This window comes from Misgurnus anguillicaudatus, chromosome 19, assembly GCF_027580225.2.
Source record: "Misgurnus anguillicaudatus chromosome 19, ASM2758022v2, whole genome shotgun sequence".
In the NCBI taxonomy this organism is placed as follows: Eukaryota; Metazoa; Chordata; class Actinopteri; order Cypriniformes; family Cobitidae; genus Misgurnus; species Misgurnus anguillicaudatus.
Window position 1 is genome coordinate 9,126,171 of NC_073355.2, and position 11,304 is coordinate 9,137,474.

Here is an 11,304-nt window from a genome sequence, read left to right on the forward strand (position 1 = left end):
CAATATTTAACCATTAACCCAGCCATTTTTAGAGTGTACCTGTAATTATATAATCATCCATAGATAAGCCACTCAAAAAATAGCAGAATTAAATGCAATTCAGAAAATGTATATAGTAAATTTCAATGTTATTATTATTATTACTTATTATTATATTTTGTTGGCATCTATTTATGCATTTGCTTGTTTGTGTTATGACATTTTGCACTAAGCCTGAGGTATTTAATATTCGTTTTGTACTATTTTGATATGTACTGTTTGTCCTCCTCTCCACAGGTGGCGCTGTGTTCACTGCGGCGGCCGCTCATACAGCAGCAGAGCAAGTGATTTTTCTCGGACTTTCTGCGGGCAGTCGGCTACGTTGACAACTATATTACGGTCTGTTAGACAGAACCTTCATGTATTTATTTCTAAGTTCATCGATTTAAAATGTCAGGACAGTCGCGGGACAATGATAACAAATTCCGATGAGGCTCCAGCGGATATGTGCTGTAAATGAGCATTTGGGATAAATAACTTAAGGACAGTTTAATGAACTCCAGCCTCGCGCTTCATGTTTCAGAGGCAGCCGGTGGATCATTCCAGTGAAGTAGTTTTATAATTTTGATTATATCGACACATGGAAGCGATGGTTCAGGTATAGTGATGTTTTAGGTAGAGTGTTGTGATGGGGAAAGATTATTACAGGGTGCTGGGGATCGAGAAGGGCGCCTCGGATGAGGAGATCAAGAAAGCGTACAGAAAACAAGCGTTAAGATTTCACCCCGACAAAAACAAATCGGCCGGAGCTGAAGATAAATTCAAAGAGATCGCAGAAGCTTACGATGTCCTGAGCGATTCCAAGAAGAAGGATATCTATGACAGATATGGAGAGGATGGTGAGTACAGTCTGAGTCATCAGTGATTGTCCTGCCATAGATAAAACTCTTCTGATCAGTACTGTGATGATACTGTGGTGCATTGATAGGATCAGATGGTAATAACATGTTACTTAATGACTATAAGCAGCATGATATTTGAAATCAAACTTTTTTCTCACAAAGTAACAAAGATCCTGTAGTAATCCTATGAGGACCACAACAGTAGACTCAGTCTACATCAGTGGTCCTCAAACTGGGGGGCTCAAGTTTTATGGCATTTAATTTAATTTTTCAATTTATTTTATAAAATAAATTAATTTATCATAAATAAATTCTGTGTAATTAAATCTAAAAAATAAGGCTTCTAATTAACAGCACTACATTGAATAATTTAACATGTTTTGTTTAATTTATATCATACATTTTCTTTGGGGGGACACGTAGGGATGCATCGTGTACAAGAGAGGGTCGTACGCTGAAAAAGTTTGAGAACCACTGGTGTACATAGTCTACAATAAATCCCTGCATTGTGTATTGTGTGTGTGTGCGTGTTTAGCGTGTGTGTCTAGGGATGAACCGTGTTTTTCTTTTGGCCGATACCGATTAGTGATTAGACATGGGCCGGTTTCAAGGTACACCAAGGTTTTAAAACCACTTACATTTTCTGTGATACCGTTTCCAAGGTATGAACTGTGTTTACACAAAATCAATTAAATAATTAAGTCATGTAACTGACTTGATGTTTACATTTAATACATATTACAAAAATATTTTTGGAAGAAAGAATATTAAAGGCTTTATTTTTACCTGGCATTAAGGGTGTGACGAGACACTTAATCTACGAGACGAGACACAAGATTAGGATCACGAGACGAGATTTTAAATTTTTTTAAGAAATCCTTAATGATAAATGAATGGGAAACTGAAATCACATAATTTTGAAATGTTTTAACTAATCTAGGACTGTCCCTAATAATTATTTTGCTAATTGATAATGAAGTATTTTGATATTTTTGGTAATAAAAATAGACCCAATTAAGCAATAACCTTTAAAATTACATTATAATGACGATGCAATAATAATTTGTTCAAATACACTATCAAAATAAGTAAACACATTACAGTAATAAGTAGCCTTTGTAATAAAAACCAGCATTATTTATTATAACAAATGCCTGCAGGGTGCACTGACGGACCCGCTTTTCTTACTTTCACTTTAGAATTCGAACTTTAGATGCTTACTTTTAACTGTTATTCATGAGCAAGAACATGCAAAGATAAAATCGTGGAAACTCCGAGTGAGGGTTTAAACTAAAGCAATAAGCCCCAAACAGACAGATTTTAACCAATCAAATATCTTTAACACAGTAAATCGTTTCAGTTGCGATTTTAGTAAAGTATTGAATTATGAATGAATTAATGTTTATTGTTGTATGCATGCAGTAGCACAAACATTGAGATTAGGTAAATTTTTTGTCCCCAGAAAACCCAGACATTATAGAGCTCAGTGTCTTCAACTATCGCTTCGTTATATCGGCCTTTTTCGTGCTAAAGCCAAAATGTTGATGGTTTTGAATTAAAATGAAAAATCGGCCAATAAATGTTGGTGACCGATACATTGGTGCATCTCTAGATGTGTCTGTTTGTGTTGTGCATTGTCCTGCAAATACTTTATATTGTTCTGCTTTCTTTGTTACTGTGAGTGTAGCTATGATTGAAATAAAGGTGCACAAAACTGTGAACCTGTCCAGAGTTTTAGCAACTCTCTATGGCTCCAGCTCGGTGGCCTTTGGTGACCATTTGAGTTTTCTCTGAATGCTGCCAACACAGGAGCGTGTATTGCGGAGTCGACGAGGGACTTTTTGAAACCCCCTCTGATCTGCGGATTAAGAGTTCAAAGTGTACCATGCAGCCTGGTTCCTGTGAGCTGGTTCTGATGTTTTTATATAAGTCTGTTTATTTGTCTTTCCTGAACATTGACTATTTGTTTCCACTAACCCGATTAATTTTGTGCAGGGCTTAAAGGACACGCCGGCGGCGGAAGCAACGGCCCCAGCTACACTTTTCACGGCGATCCGCACGCCATGTTCGCCGAGTTTTTCGGCGGCCGCAGCCCGTTCGATCAGTTCTTCGCATCTCATGGGGGCGTAGACCATGACATGGACATCGACGACCCCTTCGCGGCTTTCGGAATGGGAGGAATGGGCGGTTTCCCCAGATCTTTCAAATCCCGCGGGGGCGGACACGGGTGCCGGGAAAAGAAGAAAGATCCCCCGGTCGTGCACGAGCTCAAGGTGAGTCTCGAAGAAGTCTTCTCCGGTTGCACGAAAAAAATGAAGATCTCTCGCAAGAGGTTAAACCCGGACGGCTGCACCGTGCGCACCGAAGACAAAATTCTTACGGTGGACATCAAACGTGGCTGGAAGGAAGGGACTAAGATTACCTTCCCCAAAGAGGGAGACGAGACGCCGACCAACATCCCTGCCGACATAGTCTTTGTGGTGAAGGACAAGACACACCCTGTGTTTCGGAGGGAAGGCTCTGACATCATTTACCCTGCAAAGATATCGCTTAAAGATGTAAGTGTCTAATGTCTGCTAAACATACACCTGTAAACTTTTGTTAAGATTTTAAAGAAAATACTTTGGTTCAAGCAAATTGTATGAATTACATACCTCACATTTGAGGTAAATTGATTAAATTTACGTTTTGTTTCCCTTTCTTTTCTTTCACACCACACCGTCAGGCTCTCTGCGGCTGTTCCATTAGCGCTCCCACCCTGGATGGCAGAACTGTCACAGTGACATCACGTGATGTCATTAAACCCGGCATGAAGAAGAGGATTGTGGGAGAGGGACTGCCGCTGTCCAAATTTCCTGAAAAGAGAGGAGACATGGTGCTGGAATTCTTAGTGAAATTTCCAGACAGGTTAGCAGCGGGTACGCGTGACGCTCTGGTTCAGATTCTGCCACCGTGATCGGTGTGTGACCACCGAAGGAGAGACTGCAAGAGCCCGTGTGATTTACAAGATATTGAACTTGAAAGCATCCGTTAGAAATGTACAATATAAGTCAAGCTCAGAGAAACATAACAGAGCTTCAGTATATTAATTTATAACCCCCTTGCTTATAATGCAGTGCACTTTTTCAGAACACTGTGAAGCATTTCAGAAGAATTATATATTGACTCGCTTACATGATTTTGACAGTCAACCTTTCTGTTTTAATCTTCCTGTTTATGGCTTCAGTTTACTAAATTTGTGTTTAGTATTGTGTTTTCTTATATTAAAATTTTATTTCAGTTTTGAATTTTGAGCTGTCACAAATTTTTTTTTGTTTTTGGGCGGTTTTTGCCTTTATTAGATAGCTAGTATGATAGAAGAGGACAGGAATGTATAGGGGGTTTGGGATCGGCAAAGGACCTCGAGCCGGGATTCGAACTCGGGTCGCCGAAAGTGCGTCTGCACCATATGTCGGAGCACTGCCCACTACACCATCGGCTCCGACACCACAAAATCTTTTTAAGTCGGGATTGGGAAACATTGCCATCCTTTTAGATTATTTCATTTTCTATTTGAAGTTAAATGACAGGAAGAGGAATTTAGTAAATTGGAATTTAAATTGAACTATTAGACAACACAGGGATTTTAAATATACACGATGATCTACATCTGCTTTTTATTTGTAAATGTGCTTCATGTTCTCACACCCAAATTTTTTAGACTTTGGGATAAATTTTAGGTGTCATTTTATTTGAGATAATGATTATGAATCTAATGTTTCCGTAAATACCTCATATGTTGTGTGAATATTAACACTTTTATGGCTGACATGGAAAACTATATATATGTATATAGCAGGGTTCCCACAAGTCCTTAATTCAAGGCCCTGGGAAGTTTTTGAAAATATACATACATAGATACAGGTCATTAAAAGTGCTTGAATCTATTTTATGCAAAAATTATGCATAATAATAATAATCCATATTATTCCCTGTGTAGTGTAGGATAATATCATAAAAATTTTAGACTTTTAGGCTTTGTCCACACGAAGCCGGTGCATTCCCTATCCGATCATTTTTTTTCCTTGTTCTAAAAAAATAATCCGTAAACACGAACCCACTGAAACCGACTGAAAGCGGTGTAGTATATATGCCGGACCAGTATGGGGCGCTGTAATTCTGCCACAGATATACACTATACACGGAGAAGAAGACTTTGAGCATGCGCATAACCAACGTATGATGTTGTCCATTATTGCTTGTTGGTCACCACAATTGCATAGAAGCAATAGATTTTGCTGTAATAAAGCTAGTAGGCTTTAGTAGCTTCTGTAGCACGAACACAATCACGTAGTCCGCCATTATTGTTGTTGCTGTTACGTGTGACGCTTCCGACACGTGATGTGATGACGTTTTCGCTTCACAAAATATACGGATTGGCTGTACACACGAAACCGCAAGGGTGTCGGTTTCAGATTTATCCACTTTAGGACCCGGTTTCAAAAAATAGCGGTTTCACTCTCTCAAAACGCCGGATCCGTGTGGACGAAACGGCAATACGATAACAAATTTATACGTATACAGTGATATGCGTCTCCGTGTGGACAGCCCCTTAAGCACACGTGCTAAACTGTTTGCTTTAAATGCTTATATCTTCTGTATGCGAATGTTCATTCATACCAAAATGCTTTTTTTTTGCATAATTTAGTTTGACACATGAAAACATCTCTGGTTGCGTATGTAACTTGTTCCCTGAGAAGGGAATGAGACGCTGCGTCTCCCTTGTCATACTTCCTGCGTCCCTGTAACGCCGTCTTTGGCAATATTTCAGATAGCGAAATACTTCCTGGCTCCCGCGTCACCCTGTCTCTGTCGTTAAGCCTCACCATTGGATAAATTTGATACACATACAGACGCACTTACCCCTGGAGGCATCCCCAAAGTGTCACCGCAGTGACGCAGCGCAAGTTCCCTCGAAAGGGAACTGTAACAATGTATCTTAAAAGGTAACACGATGTAACCTTGCTCTCACATTCAGTCCTTGAATTTGAGGGTATAAGACCTGGAAGTCCTTGAAAGGTCCTTGAATTTGAAGTTAACTAAGGTGTGGGAACCCTGATATAATTATATATATATATAATTAAGGAATTATGCAGAATTTTCTTAATTTCACTTCCACTTTAATTCTGATATACAGTTGTCCATTGTGTGAGCAATATCTCATTTCAAATTCGTACTTATGATCTTTCATTAAATTTACATGGCATTCTCAACTCTTATTTTGACTGTTGCCCAATCTTGCTTTCACGAAATCATCACTGAGGAGCATCACACAAAAGATTTCTACATTCTTAAGCATGTCAAATTGTTTTGTATAGAGCTGGTTTGGCTGTAGTAGCAGGTTTGACTTCCTGTGATTCATTCAAAAACTTCACAAAGCCTCTTGAGCATTTTTATCACTGTGCTTCCAGAGCTCTGTATCATATACTGTCACTCGCTCAGTTAGGAGTGACCATCTATGACTGTCTTTACAGATGCTCTTATCACTTAAACCCAGACTGCTTCTGGGAGAACATCCCTGCAATTGAAGTACTGTGGGTTGTTAGTTAAACAGCTAACAAGTAGTAAAAATGCCTAAATGTTGCTTTAGGATTATAATGAATATTATCCTAAACTAATGGATTATACATTGACTCAAAAAAATCTATTTTGATCTTAACATATGAATGTTAAGTTATCTGGGATATGTTGGATCATCTTAACATCAACGCTTCATCTCTAAATAAACATCAAATCAATTTTTGCACCTTTAAAAAAGTGAAACTGGAACTCGATGTAAATGTGTCAGTGTATGAAGTTTCACTTGAGTTCATACAGGTGTCGTCCTTGTAGAGTAACCACAGGTGTTGTACATTATACTGCTCGATGGATGCGTTTCACTCATGTTTGAAAACTAAAGGTTGCCCCAAATCTTTTTATTATTTAAAACCTTACAGATTTCTTTTTTTATGAAATGTTTCATTTGAAATGTGTGTGACCTGCTGCAGGTTTGATATTTTTGGGTAATTTCAGAATCTTAAAATGAAGCTGTTACTTTTAGGGACGGTTTCATGGACAGGGCTCATCCTAGTCCCAGACTAAAATGCATGATTGAGTTGCCTTAATTTCAAAACACCTTGCACTGATATATTTTAACATATTAGTACCATTGTTTTGTCTAAAAATGCACATCAGTATTGTTTTTTGTGAGGTATGTTTGTAAAAACTACTAAAATAAATAAGGCCTAGTCCTGGGATAATCTAAACCCTGTCCGGGAAACTGCCCTATCATATGTTATTGCTTAAAATTATTACAAATGATTCAGTCAAGATCCTGTGCATATCTTCAGGGTTATAGTTTAATAATGTGTTTTTAGATATGAACGCCCTGCTGAATAAAAAACAATATAATAACCCATCACAGAAATTCTATTTGTTTCATTCAAACTTTTAATTAGCTTTTACCATTAAAACCAATACAAAATTCCTTTTTGGGACATATTACAATGGTCCCAGCATTAGATCCCAACACAAGACCCAAAGAGACCATTATAGTTTCCATTACAACCAATACAATTCCCATTAAAACCAATAGAATTTCTGTGATGGTTTCTATTGTTTGTTTGTTTTTGAACAGGGGATCTTTGTTTTCATCTTACTTTTTTTTAGCAATTACAGAATTTGTGCCAAAATTGTTAACTGGGTATGCAGAATAATTGGGGATATGTGACTCTGTCTGTGAGGTTAAAATCTCATAATCTAATGATAAGATAAGAACATCAAATTTGATTTCACTTATTGGTTTTAATCTTTGACATGATCTTACTCGGTCAATATTAAAGATATCAAGGTTATATTTTTTTCACAGAATGTTCTTTTCATTATATTAAATGATTTTATGTAGTAAATCACAAAAAAAATGACTTTAGCTGGGTTTTCACATGCAGGGTCACATAGTGTAAAGTACCTCACACAATTGATATCTTGTAAAATTTAACTGAACAGGTTTTGACTTGTTTTAAAGTAATACTTGTTTAACCTGTAAAAGAAATACTTTTTACAGCTGGTCTTTTTTAGTCACTTAATACGACATGCTTTCTGATTCTTTCCTTTCTTCATGCAAATTAAAGCTTTACAACCACTGTATTGCTTTGCCCTGCTTCTTGCTTTTTGTTGTATATTTTAAAAAAGAATTAACTTTTAATAATTAACCTCCTAAGACCTGGAGACCAACAAAAACAAACATTTGCTTTTTTGTTATTTGCACCATAATACAAACGCGGACAATTACACTGCTTCATGTTCAAAGTAAAATATTTGGTTAATACATAAATTGGTTCTTCCTAATCCCGAAATAGCTGGTAGAAATCTGAAAAAAAGACAAACAAAAGCTGGGGTCATAGGAGGTTAATAATCAGGTAAGTTAGGGCTGGGCGGTATATTAAGTCATATTTGTATATTGGTAATAAATCGGTATTTCTTCCTGGTGGGATGTGTTATAAGACAATACTGTCTGATATATATCTAAAGGCCATAGAGCATTTGCGTTTTAAAACGGCATTTTAAAATGAAAACGATCCTCGTTTATACTGGCATTTTTAAAAGAATCTTCATCCACACTATACACCACCATAAACGCATGAAACATGACCAATCACGTAACTGGGCATGCGCATATAAGTGTAAAATAACTTATTACTCTAATACGCACAACCGGCGCAACGTCATAGAATGTCTCTGAACAGGTTCACGCCCACTTTTGGGGGAAATCGCACTAGACGTTCCATTGACTTCCATTCAAAGTAGCGGAACAAAGCAACGTTCGTACACAGCCGGCAGGCGTAAATGACTTATGAAACCACTCAGATTAAACACGTTGAGCAACCATCCGTCCACCCTGCCCGCCATAGAGCGCGAAAGACAAACCAACACACTCAATTTGGTCAAGATAAAAACATGTCTCCCTCATTCCCACAGCGTCAAATTTGTGCAACAACGCTCCCTATTGGCCAGAGGTGTCTTACCCGGACATTAAACACGTACCTCATCAAGTCAACAGGGAAGCAAGTGAATGATTTTACTTCGTATTTGAAAGTTACTTCGTATTTATTTATTATGTCTTTATATTTAGAGTAATGAGTGCACTTTTCCGTCCAGCCATACAACTAACTGGCTTAGCGATATTTCCAGCAATCACTGGATGGCGTTGTTACACAAAATTTGACGCTGTGAGAATGAAAGGGACATGTTTTATATTGACCAAATTAAATGTGTTAATGTATCTTTCGCGCTCTATGGCAGGCAGGATGGACAGATAAATACTCGACGTGTTTGATCTGAGTGATTTCATGGGTTGTTTGCGCCTGCCGGCTGTGTGGGACCGTTGCTTTGTTCCTCTGTTTTGAATGGAAGCCAATGGAGGCGCTGCTTTTTTAACCCCCGAAAAGGGGCGGTGACGAAATTTACAGTCAAGTTCCCGGATGTGCCGGTAGTCCGTATAATAGCTTACCTTTGCACGTTTACGCAGCCTAGGGGTGTGCGATATTGACAAAAAGTCATACATGGGTCCTTTGCTGGCAACTACAACAGACACTATTTTTGAACCTATAAAAATGTGTTTGGGAAAGTCTTATACTGTTCTATTTCCCCCCTACAACATATTCATATGATTAATAGGTTAATTTTGATTTTATAACTAAACAGAAAGGTCTTTATGATTTAAAAAGAAAGCATTTAAGTGAACAGTACTAAACAGTAGCGAACTTGAAGCAAAATTAAATCTCAGCAAATGCAAACTTAAATCAAACATAGTAAGAGGTGAAGTATTGCTTTAGCCTACCAGAAATGCTTATTGCATTAATTTTTTAAAGTGTGCGAGGTCCGTGCACGTCCTCCGCTAGCAACACACAAATAGCTAAAAGCACAAGCGCCTAAACGAGCATTATATTAATGAAGTTGAGTTTATTGTTTTTATTAATTTATATTCACAAAACTTATCAACAAAACATCGATTAAAATTAAGAGACAAATTATCTGAAACGAAATTCATTTTAAAGTAGCAAACAAAACTTACATTAAACTGGAAAATAATGTCTGACCCATTACAATTCTCCCTTCATATTGGCCTTTACAACGCCTATATTGCGTTTAAAATTACAGTCTATCTTTCGTAAGCTTACTAAATTTAAACAAAACATAAACACTTATACTGTTCTAGCCCCCCCTACAACATATTAATATGATTAATAGGTTAATTTAGATTTTATAACTAAACAGAAAGGTCTTTATGATTTAAAAAGAAAGCATTCTAAACAGTAGCGAGCTTGAAGCAAAAATAAATTTCAGCAAATGCAAACTTCAATCAAACATAGAGTAAGAAGTGAAGTATTGCTTTAGCCTACCAGAAATGCTTATTGCATTAATTTTTAAAAGTGTGCGAGGTCCGTGCACGTCCTCCGCTAGCAACACACAAATAGCTAAAAGCCAAGCGCCTAAACGAGCATTATATTAATGACGTTGAGTTTATTGTTTTTATTAATTTATATTCACAAAACTTGTCAACAAAGCATCGATTAAAATTAAGAGACCAATTATCTGAAACGAAATTCATTTTAAAGTAGCAAACAAAACTTACATTAAACTGGAAAATAATGTCTGACCCATTACAATTCTCCCTTCATATTGGCCTTTGCAACGCCTATATGGCGTATAAAATTACAGTCTATCTTTAAATTTAAACAAAACATAAACACATTAAACCCAACAATACTCAAACATTAATATAAAACAGACATTATCTATAAGGAAGGATACATGTTAAAACAATCCGATATAGCGTTTATAATAGCTGGTTGGTAGATGTTTACTATTTTTGGCAAAACCTCCGTTGCAAACCAACATTTACATCAATAAAATAATTTTTACTTTGAAAATGATGCGCTGTCACGTTAATATCAGCTGTTCGTTTACATAAGACTCCGTCTACGTTCATTTACACTCAGAGCAACGTCTGAGTTCTCAAACTAAAACAGGGTCTTCAGCGTTTGCGAACGAATCCGTTTATGAGGGTCGAAAACGGCGATGTAGTGTAGATGAAAGGCGTAAACGTAGCAAAAGTAATGCGTTTTAAAGCATAAACGCATTAATGTAAACATAGCCAAAGTGTCTAAAGGTGGTAGATCCTTTTCCTACTTTGCCCCTAAGCTCTGGAATGATTTGCCAACTGATGTCTGTAAATCGGACACAGTCGATCAATTAAAATCTAAACTTAAGACTTTTTTCTTTAACAAAGCATTCACATAATTTGTCTAGTAAATTATACTTATCTCGCAATAGTTAGCTTCACATAACTCGTCTGGGTAATATACTAATGCCGCAATAGCTAGCCTGTCTGGAACCGAGCGAA

The 11,304-nt window shown here is 37.2% G+C and overlaps 1 protein-coding gene across 3 annotated transcripts; it reads left to right on the top strand.

Moving 5' to 3' along the window:
- Positions 1-307: 307 nt before the first annotated feature.
- dnajb1a (DnaJ heat shock protein family (Hsp40) member B1a) lies at positions 308-8,045 on the top strand. Of its 3 annotated transcripts, none has more exons than XM_055186299.2 (4): positions 750-878; positions 2,569-2,782; positions 2,877-3,439; positions 3,607-8,045. In XM_055186299.2, the coding sequence occupies exons 2-4, from the start codon at positions 2,767-2,769 to the stop codon at positions 3,835-3,837; spliced, it is 810 nt and encodes a 269-aa protein (XP_055042274.2). In that variant the 5' UTR covers positions 750-878; positions 2,569-2,766; the 3' UTR covers positions 3,838-8,045. The 3 variants fall into 3 exon arrangements, with proteins under 3 accessions (XP_055042258.2, XP_055042274.2, XP_055042267.2); XM_055186292.2 differs by having other exon boundaries at positions 761-878; positions 2,691-2,782; XM_055186283.2 differs by lacking the exon at positions 2,569-2,782 and having other exon boundaries at positions 308-878.
- The last annotated feature ends 3,259 nt before the right edge of the window (positions 8,046-11,304 follow it).